The sequence below is a fragment of the Gnatocerus cornutus genome, chromosome 9 (assembly GCF_029298725.1).
Source record: "Gnatocerus cornutus isolate USDA-ARS CGAHR chromosome 9, icGnaCorn1.1, whole genome shotgun sequence".
Lineage (NCBI taxonomy): Eukaryota > Metazoa > Arthropoda > Insecta > Coleoptera > Tenebrionidae > Gnatocerus > Gnatocerus cornutus.
Genome location: NC_142241.1, coordinates 4582479 through 4604694, shown reverse-complemented (window position 1 = coordinate 4604694; position 22216 = coordinate 4582479). Strand labels below are relative to the sequence as shown.

The window sequence follows — 22216 nt, the reverse complement described above, 5'->3', positions numbered from 1 at the left end:
TCAGATTTATGATGATTTATTTATAATAACATTTTTCTGTCGTTACACAAATCGTTACAGCGTGTTACATCAATGACCATGTGACATAATTTTTGTACGAAAGCACTTACAAATGGTTCCTAAACGGTTACAATTACTTATATACACTGAGGTGCTTCTTGTGCTTTTTCTCATTGCCGGCAATTACAAAGCACCCACTCGGGGAAAAACATGATCAAGACTTAATTAGTACAATTAACATGTGCCTAAATAAAGTTTCAACGCCAGACTCTAAGGCGTTTTGCTTGAAATAATTGTCCTGGAAGCTGTTGGAAAAGTATCCTGGTTTCAAGGGTCGTTTCTCTTATAATTAGAATTTGTGATTTATTTAGAATATATATAGATTGTTAATTAATAAAGCTTACTTATTACTCTTACTTTATAAATTTATCTGGATGATTATTAATATAACGAATGTGTAGTTCTACAGTCCTAAATTACGATATTAATTCTAGAGTAATAAAACATTTTGTGAGATTTCAGTTCTTCCGGTAAGTTTTCTTTTGTGAAAGTTTCATTACGTGGAAAAACTGAAAATGTGACTTAATTCAAAAGTGCTGACTGGCCCCGATGCTGATGTGTGATATTCTTGTTTCCGTGGAGATGCACAAATTGTGAATACTAATTAACGACGTTTACAACATTTGAAACCGAGAGTTTTTTTTCCGGCCAATCTAGGTCAGACAAACAGACGAAACAGCAGAGGCAAAATTAGCATTCGCGCTTTCATTGACTCTAATTTCCATATCTTTGAAAACATCAACTGTTGTAAACACTAATTGAAAATGACATATTAGTCTAAGAATCTCCGCTTTCGTACATCTCCTTAAAACCGCCTTCCAGCATCTCAGGCCGCCAATTAACATTTCAATGCACGCGCGCGTGAGTGTGTGATAATAATGAACTCGAAATGGAGAAAAAAACTCTTATGAACGAGGAAGACTATAGAAAACGATTTAGAATATCATTCAGGAATGTGCTTATCTAGTTGCGAACGAACGACAACTCTCAGTGGATCAGCGCAGTTGTCAATACCAACAATAATAGAAGACTGGATGACTTCATGAAGGCCCCGTTGCAGCCGTGTTCTGTACAGCAGAAGGTTTTCGCGCCCCAGTCCTCTGCAACAAAAATAACACACATTAACACTCGGACAGTATAAAATCAATACGAAGAAAACAGAGCCCGGAGAATATAAATTAAAAAACTATCAGGAACTGGAAGGCCGACTCGTAGCTTTTAGTCGTCAGTTTCAGCTTTCATCCCTCCGACCTATAAAGTACAAAACAGCTACCTCCCTCTGAAATAAAACCGCTTTGGAAAACTAAAACAACGCATTAACCCCGCATTACCACAAATAACCGTAATTCTAGCAGTAAAAGCGTCGAAAAGCGTCTGTTCCCGTTTATCGACCACAAAATTCATCGATGTGTGCCTTCCGTTGTCCATCACACTGCGGATGACGCCAAATTAAAGGCACTCGACATAATGCAGTCAATAAAAAGTCATCTCATCACTTTTTCTACTTTGTGAAATGGAAACCGACTCCCACAAAAAGGATAATTTTTCGCTTTCATTTCACTTTAACTATCCATCCATCACGTCTCGTTGTAAACACTGAGAGTTGAGAAGGGATTGAAATATCAATTTAAAAGTTGGCACGGCAGTCAGACACACTGAAGAAAGTTTACGGTATGTAGAACTGAGCCAACTTTGGGACAAACACTCTGATGGGGAGGAGGTTCATTGAGGAGGCGACAATCTGCTTTGAATTACATTTGGCCGAAACCCTCGAAAATGGCACAAAAAATCATATACGCGCTAATGGAACTCGGAGACGAATTTTGTGGCTTGTATTATATTATTAGAAAAACTTTATTAACACTCGAGAGACTGCATCGAACATCGATTTCCATTTTTCATCTCTGCTTCTATTTTTCCTCCGCTTTGGCTCTGATCAATCGCAAATTGGCAACATCAGTCCTGGGACATCCCGAATGTAAATTCCCGAAAGAAAAATCCCGCAATCTAGTTTATATCAGCTTTATCTCGTGCACTTTATAAACGTCTAAGATGCATCGCGAGCCTGTAATTTTTCACATAGTTTAAATCCGCGTTCTCGTCTCGTTAGCTGCCCTCGGCCAATCCGATAGCCACAGACGATCCAATTTCCACCGACGTCCAGTCTCTTTGGGCTTTGTCGACGTTATCAGGCGTCACTTCGAATTCTAGTGACATAAACAGGAAGTTTCCTGGCATTGAAAAAATTAAATTAAAGCGAGACGAATACGAGAAGAGCCCTTTGTCTTCAGAACGACAACGATATTGTCCCGAATTGTCGCAAGAAAACGTTGCGATTTAGCTGCGGTCATTAATCAAGCAAGGGGAGTCTAGGCGGGACGATTAATTATGAAATGATTGCGCCGGAGTTCGTTACTTAAGTGAGCTCTGATCAGCGGAGGCGGCGGAAAGTGCAGTTTCAGAACTGGAAAGCAAACATAAATTGGGGGTTGTTTGAGGTAAACAAAACAAAAACTCAGATGCAGTTGTGTTTAAAATTGGTTCAGGATGCACCTGGAATTTTAGAGATAGCCGGAACTGGGAATATGCAGATTGCACAAAATATTAGATGTGCACGGTTGCATTTTTCGTTTAGAAACAAGATGCAATATCTATAGTGATATCTAAACTAAAAGTTGCACATAATCCGACGATAATCGGACTAAAAATAAGCAAAAGCAAAGTTGCACGCCGGCGAGATTAAAAAGAACAAAACTTTAAAAGCTCTCCATAAAAAAAACGATAATCTTCTAAATTAAAAAATGATTTGGATGGAGAATTGGGAGCCGGGGTGGTAATTTTCATTTCCATCGCCCAAAAGCAAGATTTTATTAGCATTTACGAAACAGTGAATTAAAAATGATTAATACTGAGGCGTCTTTTTGTGTCGCTTTGAGCCCGGAAATAAAAACCAGTCCCGGAAAGTAATGTGAGTGCACAACTAAGCTTTTCGCATGTAATTGCAGTTTAAATTACGTGCAATTACACGTTGTTAAATATGAACGCTCTGTAAATAAACTACGCAGTGTCATTATTCATTTCGAGATTTATGATTTTGAAATGGGTTTTAAAACGGATGTCGAACATGGCGCGTAAATACTGGAATAGAAATAGGTGTGAAATGTGGGAACTATAAGCAGAAAAATAAATGGGACGTGAAAGTATTTATGTAGCTTTCAGCAGACAATTTTAACAAGTCTCTGGTGATAAATTGCGAATCTAGCCCGATCTGCTTTTGAAATACACAGCTTTGGCAATGCAAAACGAAACATTAATCTAACATTACCGCAAATTGTTGTTTAATGTTGTCAAAGAAATTGTAGTTGCGGTTGGCAAACTCGTAAAAATAATTGTAAAAGTTTAACTGGAGAGAGTTTCGTTTAAAATTTGCAACTCGAGTTAATGGAATTTTAAAGATACATACAAAAGTTTAATTTTTCCTTTGCCCTTGTATCTCCAGGAATTAAAATACATAACTACAATTCTCAAGTTTCCTTCCCGCGGGTGTAAATCAACCCTTTAATTTTTAATTCTCCACCGAAATTATGCAGGCCATCATCCCGCGGTCTTACGAGCCCCCTGTCGTACATCTATTACTCCCAGAGACAACGACCCCTGTGGGAATCCCCCACGAACCGCGACACATTTCCCTGATAAGTTAATTTAGAGCGGCTAATCGTGTGCATTCTTTCATTATTGATGTCCTGAGTGGGTTTTTCCCACTCAATTAACCCTAAACTGCACGCCCTGACTTTGATACATTATTCAAGATTTTCCTCGATCCTCCATGCCTAATTTTCGTCATACCACAAGAAAATCAGTGAGATTCCTCGAATTCTCGAGGTGTTAAACGTCAGATATCGGACGCTGTTTCCGGAAGCATCGTGCTATTATCTTATCACTGTTGGCACAATGGAGTTTGACATAAAGATGTGTAATCGCGTCAACGTTATGAAAATGCCATATTTGGTTGAAACGAGGGTGAAATCCCGGAGTTTTTGTTTATGGGCGGCACGTGAGGGAGCATTTCTCTCTTAATATATCATTTAAATATTACAACAACGATAAATTGTTTCTTCCGGTGGCGGCGCGTCTGTAATAATCGTGTTCTGTTTGGAATAAGGGATGTCATAAATCTAAATTTCGGCGGGGGCGGTGGGCGCGGTCGAGAACCACATTTTTTACCCATTTGCGCACGATTTTGACTGCTTCAACTACTAACTCGAATTTATTCACCACCTCTGTTATTTACCGTTTCATTGCCGCAACAATTGTTAAAAAATGAAAACCACCCTTCGAAATAATAAAATATTTGCTGGAGGGTGGTGCGGGCCATAAATACAGGAAGCCCTTCGCCATTTATGTTTTCGACCGATTCAGCAAGTTTGCTACGGAGCGGCTGTGCATTAATCAAATCGAATTAATTTGAATTTGCTGGTCTAAGACGCAAACGATTCATATTCAGGATTGCGAGGGTTGTGTTAACACGGAGAAGGACATCTGCAATCAGTGCTAACCGACAGATGGTGGCAGTGTCGAGATTTGATCGATTGATGCTGCAGGCAGAGATTTACCGCCACACTGTTACAGGGAAAAAAAGACATTCATCATTCGGCCAGACCGTACATTTTTTCAAGAGATAGAGTGAACGCGGCGGGAAAATAATCACCAGGAATGTGCTTTCCGAGTTCGAACGACGCAATTACCGTATGCAAAATTGTATTAAAGAAAAACAAGGGCGAATCGGCTTGGAAAATCCAAACCCGCGGATTTTTACGCTGTTGAGGATTCCAAGTTTAGAGGAGATTTCTTTGTAATTAGTTGAAGGATAAATTGATAGAGTCGAGTTTTTATTCAGATTCTGCTCGAACGGCAATAGTTGATTTATGAAGCTAATCCGCCCCTTGTTGTCCTGTTTGCATTGACAACCTTTTTTATCTCCATAAAAAACACTTCTTCACCCTCTTGCAAAATTTATACGAGTCACCAAAAAACTTAGTGTTGACTTACAGGCTTAAATAATAAACGTCGCTTGCCCAGTTGCCCACGCCCCATTTCTTGCGTCTGCTTAATTCCTGTAAGCTCCGTAACGAAACACGTTCGATGTTATTCAAAGTCACGCTTTGTATCGTCGAACTTTTGTTTACAAGCCTTGCATTAAGACGTTTAAGAGGTTTTATAACCCAATTACATTTCTCCATTACTTATTATTAAAGTTCGTTCAAATTTAATTCCTCTTCTCACAAAAACTTCCCATTGTTAAGTGGGGTTAGGCTCTTATCCTGAAATTTATTTTTCTCTGAGTAAATTCGTATCGATTGGATTTTAGTCCAACCGATAAAACATTTTAAAAGTTCCCTCCTAACCCCGGAGAAGACACGTACTGCCTTAAAAAACGGGATAATAAATGCCCTCAAAATAAAGCACAGCTGTGTTTTATCGATGGCCAAAATGAAACTGCGTTTTTGTTCGAAACAAAGGGCACGACGCTCTGTCATAATCCTTAATTTATGAAGGGATTTGCACCTAATATTGTTAATTTTCCGGTTATTTATTTATAGGCCTTAATTCGATTTGCGCGCAGGATTGTAATTTCACCGTTAATAAAGAATAATTGACAAGATTTATGTAATGTCGACGAAGAAAAACAGTTTTCTCTTTCAATTTGCACGAGCCAGGGCGTTATTTTTAATAAAACAAAATTAAAGGGGCACTTCGTAATTTGCCACAGTACGAATTTTGGTGGATGCGCCGGGCAATTTCTATTATTCAGGTGTTTGCTGTTAAGCGTTTTCCGGAAATCGCATTATCCTAAGCGTTCCAATAGCCCCAGCAACTAGAGCCCACTTTAAAACCTACACGCCTGAATCATTAAGCCTGGAAACTTGGAGCGAAATTAAATTTCCAAAGTTGAAAGTTATAGATAATTGAATAAACTAAAACAATTATCTACAACTTCCCTTTGCCCTCCTCGTTCGTTCTTTTATTTGTCAATATTATTGTACTGGGTTACGCTCTATCCATCTTGATGCGATTTGCTTCTTTTTCCGAGCGCGGTTATTAGAAAGAAAGTAATTTATGAAGTATCAACTTGACATGACGAGACATAAATGTGAGTTGAAGCGCTCAAGTTTTGTTAAACAACTTTTCAGACATTTTGCTTTGAGCGTTGTCGTGATTTCGGGAATAAATGACAACAGAAACAATTCTGAAAGCTCTCACGTTTTACCTGATAAGTATGAGTGTAACTGACGTTGCACTCGCTTAACTCGGATCTTGATGTGAACTAAAAGCGCATATAAACTTATATAATATTGTTATTATAACGTTAAATCCGCGATTTATGAGATACTTTTATAGCGCACTTATACTAAAACCTGTTTTTATTCTGAATACAACACTTTTTTAAGACTTTTATTCTGTTTTAAAGGAATATTTAAATAGGTGCTTAGGAAACGGAAAACATCCTTGGGGTTGGGAACTTCTATACTATACTTACAAACCAGAAGCACAACAAAATTGTGACGTCGAGAATTCAAAAAACGCATTTTTAAGTGTTTGCCTTAACGTTAGTGTTAAAGAATATGATAAAAAAGTCTTTGGAATGTCTTCAAGCTATAGAGTGCAACTTAACGTTGATTTTTCCCGATGTTCCAAACTGAATTTTGGCTTATGTTATTACGAAAATTAATAAAATCTTTTAATTTTCTACAAATAAGTAAATTGTAAAAAGAGTCATTGTTATGTTTGTTGTCGCGGTTGCAGATAAAATTTTGTATTGCATTCGTATCTTATTGACCGAAAACACTCATATCTACCCTTTGCTTTCGTGTTTTATAAGCCTAATAAGACACTTACACAGTAAATAGTTATTTATGCGACAAGTGTGTTGTGTAGCTAATAAGTCATGCAAGAAAAAGTTTAGTCTCGAGCGACTTGTTGTCATAACACATCATTTCCATATAATATTTTATCCAACTCCTCTACAAATATCTCCTAGGAGGCACAATAATTTGAATTTCTAAATCAACTCGAAAAACTCATTCCATTTAAAAAGGTTTGGCGTGGTTGACAAAGGACGTAATCGACCCATTGTCGCTCATGAAAATTCTCCACATTCACTATTTTATAAACCATTTCAAATTTTATTCTGATAAAATGTCCATTGTTAATTGAATTGCTGTATTAAACAAAAGTTAGTTTTAATTACTTAATTAATTATTATTACGGCAAGGGTTTCAATTAATTTGAGAGTGAATTATTCTTATAACTTGCTCGTAAGTTATTTATCATTTTACTAGTTTAAAGTGAGTGCATCGGTTATGATAATTTTATGCGCTTTGTTCTGTCCGTGATTGTTGCATTATTAAATAATTCTTTTCTAAATTCTAAATCGAAAAGACATGATGAACCTAATTTATTACCAGGTAATGAAACAACTTTAGTATGCAGAGCAGTCATCCATTTCTTGGACACTTTAGGCAACTGTGTGTTTTTCATTTAGTTACTTAATTTTTAAAGACAAACAGACCGAAATGCCTTGAAATTCAGCAGAGGATTATGAGCCAAAGGCCAATTTTAACTTTTTAATCAATAGGTACCATTGGCCGACATAACTCGATATAGGGGAAAGGCCCCTATATTGTACCAGCTCCTCATTTGTACCACTGCTGTTTTTTTAAAATCTGAGATAATAAACGACATTTAGTGAACAGTCTTCAAAAGTTTAACCGCCAAAACTGTGTTGAGAGAAGTTTCGTAATCTCAAAGTAAGTATTTTTCATGTCAGAATGAAAAGAAATTTTATGAATGTTGGTGTATAGTTTTTGTCATCATTTTGTAAGGTCATAGTATAAAAGGTATTAAATAAATATGATTGGCAAAAGCTGGAATTATTAAACTAAAGCATATTAAAGATGCTAACCTATAAAGAAACGCTTTTGATCCCACTACAAAAAAATAGTTTCAGAACAAAATAAACTATGAGCCCTCATCTAAATTGTACCTCCTTATGGTCTCCTCTTTTGTACCAGTACAATTAAGGAGTATTATACATATATGTATTTAATACAATACGAGAAAAAATTGTTATTAACTGATTAAACATTAGGTATTTGTACATGGATGCTGAAGGTTGTAAATTAAAACGAAAATATACATGGAAAGAAGAAGACATGAAAAATGCGATCAATGCTTTTCGGAAAAGCTAACTAGGTTTCAATAAATGCTGCAGGCAATTTGGCATTCCTAAACTAACATCAAAAAAGCACCTTGATAGTAAAAACAAAATTGCTAATAGCAGTACTCAAATAAAAGGCTGCCCTACAACATTTCCACACAATATAGAAGAGGATTTAGTACAGCACCTCTTACGATTAGAATCGTGTTTATTTGGAATATCTAGAAAAGATGTTATGCGCTTAGCCTATCAGTTGACTAAAAAAGACAAATTACCACACAGATTTAGTAAAAATTTAGGACGAGCTGGCAAGAAATGGTATCCCAAATTCAAGACATCCTAAGTTGGCACTGCAACTTCCGAAAAAAAACATCACTAGCATGTGCAAAAGGCTTTAATCGAAATTTAATAGGAATTTTTTGATTTGATATGAACGTATTGTTAATGAACATCAACTGGATGCAACCCGAGTTTTTAATTTAGATGAGTATGGTTTCTCTACTGTACAGAAAAAACCTACAAAAATTTTAGGGAAAAAAGAAAAAAACCAGATTGGGGTACTTACGGGCGGAGAAAGAGGGATACATACAACGATTGTATGTTTTTTCAACGCTTCAGGTACATTCTGTATCATTCTGTATCAGGCGGTACAATTTAAGATATTGGTGGTACAATTTATAAACCTCAGTTCTTATATTGTACCTTTTGCAGGGTTTGTTCTAAATTTACAAAATCTGTACAAAAAAAATCCAGACAATAGAAAAACTTTAAAGTTATGGTTGCGATATAAACCTTTATTATGATTATGATACGTTAACAGATTTTTATTTTATTTGAGAAAATATGCAAACCGGTACAATATAGGAGCTTTTCCCCTATTAACTTTTAATACATTAGGTACCTATAAAACAGGGTTAATTTCTTAAAAAAGTGGGGTGTTCCGAAGAGGCCTTCCTAGTAGTTTTATTAAATGCAATACCACCTGAAGCTTCACAGTATTGTGCATTCATTCGATTTGCTGTCAATTCAGCCTTTTGTTGTTTAAATATTTTTGCGGTGGTAGTATTGATTTATTTTTAACAAAGTTTAGTTTTCTAAGCATGTGTTTTAAGTTAAAATTGAGCGTGTTCTCCAATAACAATTTTGTCATAAATTTGTGGAGATTCTTATAAAAATTTCAAGTGACTGGAAAAATTATTAAATTCTCGTAAATAAAACTCCCATATGAGGCATAATATCACCCTCCCCCATAATACCATATCATACCAAAACTCCCATAAACTTGGAAATTGGTAAAACTATATAAAATTTGTACTTTTATGATCGTTTCTAGGACATGAAACTTGTGGTTAATAAAGCTTATCGAACACCTAAAATTTATATTTTTGCGTCGCACTTTAAGTCCATCATAAATTAAAATAAAAGTTGCTTTTGTTTTAAGAGCACCGATTTTACAAACTTTTTAAATTCGATTTAGAATTCTGGTCGAGTTTATAATGTTTAGAATCGAAGTTTGCAACTTTACAACTGTTTTTTTTTGTGAAGTTAGCTGCTGAACACAGTTCGTTTATTGAATTGGAGGATTAATTTTTAATATCTGTGAGCACGTTTCATAATTCAAATTTTATTTTTCTAAAAAGGTTGGAATCTAATTTTCTCAATGTGCGACTTATTGATCTGTTTTCAAAAGTTTGGTTTTATCTGCGACACATTTGCGGTACATTTGCGGTTTAAAAAGTAAATTAGTAGTAAAAAAAATTCTTGTCGAAAAGAACAAAAAGGTTTTCATTTCAAGTTCTTCATTTCCCATAAGTTTCCCAGTACTCGTGATTTTTTTCTCATCTTTTATATATTTTTTCTCGGGCTCAAATAGATTTTTTCTAAACTTACAATTTAAAATTTTCAATCGAATTCGAGTATCGTTTTTTCCCGCATAGAATTTTTATATTCGTAAATAAATCGCGGTAAAGCGATTTAAAAATTTCATCAGCGGTTATGCGTATTTTTCGTACCAATTGAAAAATTGCTAATTGGCGTAAAATTGGACACACTCGATCATTTTTTAATATGAACGCGGTTTTACTTCATTCATTTTTAAATTTCGATTAATGTTCGAGTATGTGGATTCGAGATTCGTGATATCCAGCCACAAAGAATACCTATCTAAATAAATTTCTATATCAAAGAGAATAATCTTTTTATTCATGATTTAATTTTAACAATGTCGAGGTCTTCAGTGCACCGTTGAAACTTTTATAATGGCTTCACTTTCAAGTAATAATACTCTCGGTCGAGATGAAAAATATGAAACATGACACCGTTGTGCCACCCATGCTAGTTGTTTCAAGAATTGTCATTTTACCATTACTTCCGCAGACAATTGTGCGCGTGTTTCGTGGCTAAAAGCTTTACAAAAAACGAGATTTATGGCTTTAATGCGTGCGGAATAAAAAGGAAACACGGATTATGCGGAGATGAGAAAATACATCCATTTCGTGGACTTATCCCTGGAATAATTGACAGAGGTACGAAATTTTAATTCGTGTCATAAAAAGTTTGACATTTTTGAAACAAAGTGGTTCTCTGCACACTTTTATTGGATTCTGCTTTAACTCAATTACATCGTGGCACGTAGTTCTCTTCTCCAAAGAGCGATACATTATTAATAATCGCACGGTCTTGGATGCTGTGTCTCCGGTAGTAAAAATTTTTAGATAAAATGAATAATTCATGATGGCGTCGGCGGCCATAACGAATAACAAATGAAAAATGTATGTGGCTTACGAGACAATCAGAATGTTTCTCGTACTAACGCTTAAATAAAAGCCCACGGCGAGCTTACCGTGCTTGCAAATCTCATTAGCACGTTCCTAATGGCTAAAGTTCGGTTATTGTGCCAAAAATATCCGTAATTGGCCAAAGATGATTAGATCTTAACGTACGTTACTACCTTACCTGGGGCGAAAATTCTCATAAACCCCAAAAATCCTGTCATTTACAATTAAACGAAGTAATTAAAACAGAACGAGGGCTAATATCGATTCAAATTAAAATTCCATCTGTTGTGGTTTTTATAAATAAATTAAAAATTTGTTTTCGAGGCACGAATTGTCGTTAGACCCCGTCTGAATTTTTTCCGGGCAGTTTTATCAACTGTGAAATTTCGACTTTGCTTGTTCTGTAATAACGCGTGATCAATGCGGTCTCTGTAACTGTGGAACTCTTCTAACTCAGTTCCGGTTCCGGCAACTCCCGGAGTTGCTTACTAACGTAAACACATTTGGAGGGCCGCGAACTTAAATAAACAAACAAATAAAAGCTAGGGATTAATCTGGCGCGGAGAGCTGTGTTGGTCAAATCTGAGGGCAATTTGTTTTTTTTATTTTGGGGAAATTTTAGATTTTGAGGTTTTTCCTGATTTAACTACACTAGCCACCAATTTTAGACGAAATTATTATTAATTATTCTGAATGCTAAGCTCGTTTTGCTCCATAAGGTCAGGACTGGGAGTTATTTGTAAACATTTTTTTTGATACACAGCGTTCACTTTTGTATTTTTCAGTTTTGTTTAACAACTTGCAAAATCATATTTAATTGGAAAGGTAATTAAATAAGCTTCAGAATGAACTACAGAAGTCGCCGAGAAAGTTAGTCTGTGTCAAGATATTTGAGAAAAAACTGAGAAAAATTTTGAAAAAAGAACGGTTTTAATAGTTATTTATTCATTAAGGGAATAAACTTTCATATTAATCCCGAGATTATAAGTGAGGGATTTAGTATGTTTATTCCAGAAGTGAAACGAAATTTTTCTTCCAAACCTGTTTTTTGTGAAAGGATAACTTCAAAGCTCAAATTCAAATTAATCAAGCAATTTAAACATACGGTTTCCTAGAAACAATGAGGAAATGAAGTTACTTCAATATTTGAAAATCATAAACACTGACTGTAAATAAATATTTCCAAAAGATTAGCAAGTATTTGATCAAACCTCAAAGATTTCCACCCTCTAATTTTGTTGCTCCATTAGCAAACTAAGAATTTTTCATCATAAAGAAGTTTTCTAAAATGTATTATTCTGCGCTGCGTTATCATTACAGATATTTAAAACTCACTGTGTCTAGAAATTAGAATTTTCTAAGCAATGGCATTGGTTTTTTTTATAACACAAAAAAAATAAAAAAGTTTTATTTTTTTGAAATATTTCTCAATATTTTTGGCTTATAACTTCTAAATGATAAGAGACAACAATGTATTTGTCAGCGCGTCACACAGGCAAAATTTCAATCATTTTATTGATGCATTATAATAAAAAATCGATGTAATAATTCTTGAGTTATATGCAAAATTGCATATTAAAATTACTAAAAATTGCCTTTTTTTGGAACATGACATCTGTTTTTCAAAAATATCATAGAAAGTTCTCACCGAAGCGGATGAGTTTTATAGGTTGTTGGAAAACTAATTAAATTAGTTTTCATAAATTTGCAGGATTTCAAGGAAAAGTGAAGAAAATAAATTTTGTGTACTGAAACAATTATTACGCTCATAGTCGAAAAAGCTTTAGAAGCTGACGCAAAAATTTGTTTTTTTATCACCCTATAGTTTTGGTGTCGCCAATGTAATTTTTAGCTAATTTGAGGGTCTGTGAAATGAACCGCCAATTTTATTTTTTTGAACATAAATGTGATAAAAATATCTCAGTCGATTTTAGATTTAATACAAATTGCATTCAAAATTTGGGGAAAAATGCAGTTTATCAAGTTAGTTTCCAATTTCATTACGTCAAAATTGGGAACTACGTTTACACTCATCTGTCAACATCTTGTGTCACAAATGTCATCTATTCTTTGGTTGGTTCGCTTTAAATTGTAACAAAAGTCTTACTTGGTAAAATTGTTGCTTTATTGATGTTAATTAACGATTTCTAATGTCCAAAAAGTGCAACATGCCCTAGTTAAACAAAGTTGACCTTCATACGAGCAAATGAAATTTGGTGTAAACGTAGTTTGCCACTGCGTTGTTGTAATTTTGAAAACTTGATAAAACAGAGTTTTTTTTCCGCAAATTTTAAACACAATTTGCAGTCGATTTAAAATAAAAACTCAAATATTTGTATCACAGTTATGTTGAAAGAAGTTTTAAATCGCGAGTATTTCCGCAAAATCTGAAAAATCGCTTAAAATTATACTTCATAGAGGTCGCGACGCCAAACGAACCGTAATAAAGAAACAAATTTTTGCGTCAGCTTCTAGAGCTTTGTCAACTATTATGGGTGTATGCAAATTTTCAAAATTTTATCTTTAAAATTAAAGACGATTTTGGGGGTGGACCGCAGTTTCTAAGATCTAAAATCTAAGCGTCAATCTGTATATTACAATCATTTAGCGGCGTGTAAAAGTAGGCCCATTCAAGCTAGTAATTATGATGATAACTTCACGCCAAGCTGAACGGTGGCACTTTTAGAACAGGCCTCTCACTGCCGTCAAAAACCGAATTTTTCCGCTTCACGAGGGTCTGCAAATAATAGCCGTCCTCGTGGAGTGGCTAATTCGTGGCTAATCGCACCATAAATCAGTCGATGCATGAAAAATAACGTAAATTTCATCCTTCATTCCCCACATATCAGACATTCAATAAAAAATCATCCCCATTTGAGCGGAGCGCCAATTGAATAATGTATCGCTGTTATGTCAGCCCCCCGAGTTCAAAGGTCGTCGTCAGAACAAAGACATGGATCGTTATCACTAGCATTCCGACTAGCAGACAATGTGAATCCTAATGTGACAATAGAACATGTATGTGACACCAATGTCGCTCCCATTTACCATAATTACACTCATCTCTTGTTTTTTCCCGAATAAAATCCCTCCGTATCTTTATTATGATTCTGGCGCAAAAACTCCAACTAATTAGTGTTGAGTGAAGTTGAGTTCGCCGAGTCGAATTGACTGATTCAATTAATTTAGGAATTTTTCGAGATGGAATTATTTCCGGTTCGTAGGGCTTGTGACAGAGGCGTTCTTTATTTGGTAGTCAGTTTTTGGGAAAATGTTTTCGTTATTATAATAATTCATGGAGGTTTATAACGGTCATAAATTTTTTGCAACGCCACTGCACTATTTATCAAATCTCTATTCACTACGGAAATATCGCGCAAGTTTGGGAAAACAGGAGGCGATCCCTCAAATATTTTTCCGGGGATAATAGCGGCTAACGAGGGTAACTTTGACAACATCAACGGATTATAATGAGCGAAAAATTAGCGCAATAAACGCAGATGGACTTTATAGAGGTAAAAACGAAAATGTGAGGAGACAATTTAAAAGATACGTGTCCAATTTCCTCTTGAGTTTGGAGTTTTATTAACTCGCTTTGATTAGTTTCTGGGAAGTTGTTTTTGGAGCATAATGCAGCTGCTCGCTTCCACGACCACCATAAATATCCACGTTTTTAACGTTTCTGATTATAAGAAGGTGCAGGCAATATCTGTCCAGGAAATTGAATCGCAATTGAGTAAAACGATATCAGCGCAGAATTTTCCGGTGGTTTAATATTGCGGAGAAAATCCATCTTTTTTTGTTTAGTCACTCGTTGAAAATTCCTTCTGAAGGATTTTCGTTGTAGAAAGTGACAACTCGAGCTGACGTTCCCCTCTAACACAAGAATGCTCTTCTCCTTATATCCGCATTAATTACATTTCAAACAAAAACTGGCGCCATTCGTGTTAATTAACGTCGACGTTTGTGCAATCTCGTGCGCATCCTGCAGGAAACGTCTCGACTATAACGACACGACAATAACGAGACGAACTTTCCGTCTGCCACGATGTCATAATTAAGAGGCCAACAGCAGGTTACTCAGTAATTAATAGAAGGTAATTACGGCCGAAGGTGAAATGGAACAATGTGAGTTGATTTATCGCGAGTAGCTTTCGTTCGGACGAATGGGAAAAATCAGGACGTTGCAGAAGGGGCCTAAGACGTGTAATAAGTGAACGAGCATTGTGGAATTCACGCCACGCATTTATCACACAAGTGAAATGTTTATGTATCTATTGTGTCATAATATATCAGAGAGATTGATAGTTGAAAGGAAAAACAGGCGCAGATGTGCTCGGGTTTATTATTATCTTCTACGAGTGTAAAGAGGGCGTTAATGGGGGAGAAATGGAATTTAATTAGGAAGTCGCGGGGTTAATTGGCGACGAAGTGCTGTGAACACTGATTCTTGCAGATGATGTTAAGGGGATTCCACCCATATTTCGCTTATGGGAATTGCAATGTAAAGTTATAACAAAATATCTCGAAAAACATGAAATCTATGAGTATTTTGCTGTTTGTTGTTCATTTATTATCGAATTTATTTTAAAATAAAGATTTTTCGATAATCTAAAAAATTGAAAACTAAAAGAAAACTATTCAAAAATAAATATAGATATTGGTTTTACTTGACTCTACCTTCACTTTCGGGCTTTTAGGGCTATCCCACTTCGTATAAAAGGGCTAAGTGTCCTCGAGTTCACACAATGGAAGAATTTTCCAATTTTTGCAGGACACTTTTTGAGTTATTCTTACCGTGAGATTACCTCACAAAGATGGTAAAAACCGCATCTCTCTATCTGTCGTAGTTTCGGAGATATCAAGCATTAAAAATCACTATTCAAACCTAATCGTTTCTAATTCAGTTTTTTGTTAAGAAATCGCAGATGTTTTGCAAAAAAAATTCTGCGTAACAATAAGCGACATATACTGTTGTTTTCAAAAGTTTCGCGTACACTTTCAAAATCAAATAATAAAGTTTTTTCTTGTGTAAACGTTTATTTTGACATTTAGGTTATGCTTTATGACCAGAGTTTGGACAAAATATTCGGTTATCGGTATAATTTTAACGAGCTTTTTCAGGGCGAAAACGACGTGTAATGCCTTAAGTTCAATCAGTCGAAACAACAACTCGAGATCTATCATTTGGACAACTCTTAGATCAATAGTTTTTCGAAAAGCGGTCAAAAAAACAATTTTTACATCGTTTAAATACAAGACGGCTAGGTGATTAAAAGATTGATTTGCAAGATTATCATATAAAAATTTTTCTTTAGTTAATTTTGAAAAATCGTTGAAATGGCAGTGTTAAATAATTATTCAATTTACCCTCTTAAACACTTCATATCAAAAACTATTTTGCCAGGCTAGAAAAGACGGTCATAAACAATATTTTCCACTACCAATTAACTACCATCGGCTGAATAATTCCCAATAATGTTTGCCATCGTTTTTCACGCACTTTTCTTGCTAAGAATCTGATCTCCCGAATTCAAAAATTCAGTTTGAAACACAGAGAAAGCAGTTTGAGCCAATGTCTTTCTCGCGCTTTTTTTGATAAGAATCTTGTGTTGCATATCCCGGATTAAAAATTTGATTTTTTCGACAAAAATATGTAGGCATGAAAATTTACATACTTCGGTCTATGTATACTTCCTTCAAAACTTTCGCGTACTCTTATTTTTCGATATACAGGGTGTCCGGAAAGTCGCGCACCACCGTGATACTGTATCATAGAACAATGCCATAGCTCACCGGAAAAATGTTAAAAAAAATCATGTCTTCCATTTTTCGACATATGATGGACTGAAGAGGAAAAGTTTAATGTCAAAGTTAACGATTTCTGTGCAATTATTTTAGGTTTAAAGGAATTTGTTACCTAAAGGACATTTTGCGCAAAGGCATAGTGCAAAAAAATCAGAAAAATCTTCTGAGAAATGCCTGAAAACTGTTTACAAAATTTTTGAATCAACAATGTCGATCAGTGTGGCATCGTTCACTTGAAACCATAGTTACATTACTCGTTCATGAACCGACCTGACTAACGCCAACAATACAACAGCAACGTTACTATGGCTTTAAATACTAGAAATTTAAATTATTGGGGGAACAGTTGAGCAATGTTGCCATTTTCCTAATTTTCTTTTGGTCCTCCTGCGAAAACAGAGTCCGAATTTTTTTTTAACATTTTTTTGGTACTCTGGGGGATCACCCAATTACCCCCTTTTAAGGTGGTACGCTACTTTCCGGACACCCTGTATTAAATTAGGGCTGGTGATAAATCTAATCAGCTTTGGGAAAGAGTGAGGGTAATTTCAGCGAAAAGACCCTTTGAAAACCTATTTCCGTCAATATCTAGTTTATAGTATTTCTGTAACAAAACTTAGTTAATATTGTTAAGTAAAATATTGTAGTTTTTAACTACACTTTAACTTTTACTTTAACTTAAGGAAGTAGCGTCCTTTAAATAGTATAAAGTAGGTACGTTACGATTAGCGACGTACTTTATAGGGAACAACAACTCAACAATTGAGTTTAAATACACCTTAGAAACGGTTTAAGATGTTAATGATAGAAAAACAAATAAAACTGAATTAGGAGCGATTGAAGTTCTGAGTTGCCGGCAGTGGAGGAAAATTTTAAAGCTATATAGATTATTTGGTGGTATTTTTTTAACTTCAACAGATAGGAAGACGTAGTTTTTGCATTTTTTTGACTAGAAGCCGATCTTATACACATCTCGAATTTAAAAATTCAATTTTGCTCTCATTAACTTAAATGGTTGTACCATTCTAAGAAAAGTCAGAAATAATCCAGTAAGCATTGAATCCCCTTTTTTTAGGTAGATCAACGAAAATCTTTTTTTTCCATTCTAAAAACACAGATTTTGAAAAGAAATCGCAAAATTCTGTCAGAATACTTTTGAAATAACTAAATAAAAGTAAACAGAATCAAGTCAGCTTTCGCTTTCAAGGATGTGTAAACACGTACGAACCACTTGGGCGTACGTCCTTGAGGCAGCTTTCTGATTGATCAGCGTAAATTTCATAGAAGTATCTGTACAATAATTGTTACAAAGTGCCAAAAAACTGGAAGTAGGTCAGTTCGATAGCTATACCCTGCCACCAATTGGAATTTTACAATTTCTTAAATTTTAAATTTTTAGCTTAAAGTTGCGCACTTCAACGAGAGGATTTTTTAAAAAGAAGTGTAAGACTTTAATAGGATTTTGAACGAGCACCCCAATGACAACTATCTCTATTCAAATTGAAAATGGAAGCTCCTAAGCGTTTTCAATAGAACTGGTAAATAAATAGCCGGCGAGCAGAAAGTCCTTCGAACTAATTGCATCCTAACATCAAAAGTAAAGAGACTAGAGCAGTTCCACAGACCCAACTGCGTCGTTGTTAATTAAAATAATCAGTCCAACGTATTGTTTAAGTAAATCAAGCTAAATTACGTGGTGAATAAAGAACCCAAAACTCTGCTGTAACAGTGCTTTGTCAAAGTTTTCCATGCAAATACGAGTTTAAGTATCTCGTTGCTGCACCAGATCTCTATCGGTGTGAAGGAAGCTTTAGTGTTAATGCGATCGAAGACCTTATCCGGTAGCAAAGTTTGGACATTTAACAGCTGAAAGGAGCTGTTTGCTCACGAATCCGAAGATTTTATCGTTGTCCTTTGCAAGAGTTTTTTCAATATTGTTAAATGAAGGCAAGGGTCGAATCGATACTTGTGACCATGATAAACTTGCGAATTTGATGGAACGTTGACGGGATAACGATATTCTTTAAGATGATTAATCATTCTTTCCGCGTTCAACCATTTTTTTCTTGTTTACAAAAATAATTTTGTTCAGCAAAGCTTACAAAGCGTGTTTGAAGAAAATTAGTTCTTATTACTGTTTGTACAATTCTTCCCTGCGTTTGCAGCTGAGAACTAAACCTCCAAAAACACTCTCCTCGTAAAGTTGTTCCGTCTGGGATAATTTAAACCTGCCCTAAAACCAGGACCGCATTACACTATTTTGTATCAGAAGAATCCTGAATTAACTTAATTGGCACGATTATATTTCTCTGTGGTAATTAGAGCAGATTCTGCTCAACTCGTACCCGCTTAATGAGCGAAAGTGGGAAAATTTATCATAATAATAACGCAACGACTTGGGCACGAGCTCACGTTGGCACAGAATTAAAAAGTGCCCACAAAACGATTTATGTATGAAGATGTGAAGTTGCTTCAGAACACGTGTGTTGGACCTACTCCAACTTCTTGGACGATGACTCGACAACTTGGCTTTTAATTTCATTAATCACTCCGGAGTTCATTTTTAACGGAAGGAAAGTCTGCACGCTAATTAGCGAAGTTTTGCAACACCTGGCTGGACGTTAAGACTTTATGATCAGAGCATTGCGTTGGAAGATAATGAGCGTTAATAAACACGGCCAGGTGAAGAAGCCGTAACTTGAAAATTACAAAAAAAACGACGGCAGTTGTTGCCCTAATTTCTTAATCTGCTCGTATTTCTTCTTTTTATTATCTCGAGTTTCCGCAACGATCGCTTCTAGTGTTAAAGTTGGGTCACGTCGGTAGATCTATTTGTCGTTTATAGAAAAGAACTAATCACAAAAAATGGCTCTTTTATTAAAAAAGTGGCTGTCGCTCCAGATACAAGCACAATTTGTCAAAGCAATTTTATGGAAAATTTGTCTCCAAGTTTTAATGCATTTAAATGGAATTCAACACCGATATCGAAACATTTTTCTTATACTACAAACCTACCACGATGGTACAAGGCATTTTATACAGGAAAATTGTGAATGCGACGGTGATACTTTTCTGCAGTTGAAGTTAAAAATTCAATTCCATTTGTCTTTCCGCGGAGAGAAAGTTTGTAATTTTCGCAAGTCTGAGAATTTAATATCTTTGGAACTAGGAGAAATGACAAAAAAAGATACACTGGACTTACGGAATTTTAAAAGCTTCAAAATTTGATTTTGGCAAAGGAAAACTTATTTAATTTTTGACAATGTAAAAAATGAGAAATGAGTAACCCGGCGCATCCACCACTTTTGCAGTGTTTCCAAATTTTTCCTAATTCCGCAGATATTTTAAAATTTACATAATTTCTTTTGGAAAGATAAATGATTTGTATATGATCATAATTTATAATTTTAAACTAGGAAATTATACAAGTATTAAGAAATGAAATTGTTTCCCCAGGTGCGTCAAGTTTGAGCATCATACATCACAGCCATTCCACGACGGAAACTATTTTGGTGATCATTTTTAACATTATGATTTTTACAATATGTGTGATGAATATATGAATTTCCTATTAAATATTTTGTATGATAATTGCATTAAAAAATGTAAAATGTGCCAAACAATTTCGCAACAGTTTTTGGTACAAATTTATTAAATTAATGTGTACTGATTTGTTCGATGTTGACAGTGACAAGATTATTATTTATTAGGACGTGCATTCATTTCGTCGGTTGTGTCAAAATTTGTCACAAAAAATAAGTATGCATTTTGGTAGAATACCTTAGTTTTAAACTTGCATTGCATAGATATTCCGTCCGTTATCAAAAACACGCAAATGTTAAAAATATTTATAAGCACAGTGTCCACTTTTAAAAGAAGTTGTTGTTATATGTTCTTTATTTAATACAGTTTCTTTCCAAAGTTTTAATCATTTAAAGATGAAAACATAAAAAAAATATTTTTTTCCAAAATTTGGCCCGTCCGATATCATAATTTTATTTTTTTTTAAAACACATTTAAATTTAAGGATATTACATGATCCTTTTTCATTTATGTTGTCTAGGTATGGACTCAGAGGTAGGATGTAAAAAAATCTTGAATTAAAGCGTCGTTATCAGCAAAGTCTAAAAGTAAATGCGGTAAAACAAGATTGTACATTGATAAGGACGCTCACAAAAGACGTAAAGAAAAATAAGCTGCAGAAAAAAGTTTTCTGTTCAAAAATTCAGTTTTATAAAAGATTAAAGAAACAAAAAATAGCTCAACGTAAAATAATGTAACTATTGAAACTGAAAAAAACATCGAAACAAAATAAAAGACGCAATATTTCTTCATAAATGTCCCCAATTATTGGGTAAAGCTGTGAAAGAACATTTTGGACATGTGCTCGGAAAAAAAATTGTTCTGTTTTTAAATAGTTTGTTGAAGAAAATAAGTTTAATTTGTTTGTCCCGCCCCAAAAGTTATAAAGCGATTTCTTAACAACCATTAAATTTAATATAGTGTTATACAGGTGTCCCAGAACTCATGACCCATAGAAAAGAGGGTGCCGGCAGCAATGCAGATGATAAATTTTAAAACAAAAATTGCTTAAGTTTAATAGTATTCGAGAAAAGATAAAAAATTAACAACCAATCCCAGAAGCTTATTCTAGAGATGGAGTAAAATTTCCTAGGCAACGAGAGTGTAATGTTCACCTGACCAATGGACGATAGTATGTGTCCATAGTTACCGATTTTCAAATTCAACTCAGCTTCCGGATTGGCTAACGTTTTTTTGTCTTAACTCGATTATGTTTTGAGCAAGAAAATTTTTGTTTCGAAATTTTCGTTCAGAGTTGTTGCCTTCATAAGCATTTTTTTTCTAAGTCACGAGTTCTAGGACACCTGTATAATTGCTGAATTTTGGTTCAATCTATACAGGGTGTCCGGAAAGTCGCGCACCACCGTGAAACTGTATCATCGGACAATGTCATAGATCACCGGAAAAATGTTAAAAAAAATCCATGTCTTCAATTTTTCGAGATTGATGGGTTGAAGAGGCAAAGTTTGATGCAAAAATTAACGATTTCTGTGCAATAATTTTACGTTCAAATAAATTTGTTACCTAAAGAACATTTTGCGCAAAGGCATGAGGCAAAAAAAATCGGAAAAATCTTGTAAGAAATGCCTGAAAACTGTTATCAAAATTTTTGAATCAACAATCTCGATCGTTCACATGAAACCATAGTTACATTACTCTTTCATGAGCCGACCTGACTAACGCCAACAATACAACAGCAACGTTACTATGGCTTTGAATACTGGAAATTTAAATTATAGGGGGGTACAGTTCTGCAATGTTGCCATTTTCC

The 22216-nt window shown here is 34.9% G+C and overlaps 1 protein-coding gene across 2 annotated transcripts in view; it reads right to left on the bottom strand.

Moving 5' to 3' along the window:
• The window catches only part of LOC148167955 (uncharacterized), a 38508-nt gene continuing 16292 nt past the window's right edge, over positions 1 to 22216 (bottom strand). For both annotated transcript variants that reach the window (XM_088045491.1, XM_088045490.1), the window contains exon 3: positions 1 to 1160. In XM_088045491.1, the coding sequence (XP_087901617.1) occupies positions 1048 to 1160 (113 nt within the window). In that variant the 3' untranslated portion in view covers positions 1 to 1047. The remainder of the gene's footprint in view (positions 1161 to 22216) is intronic.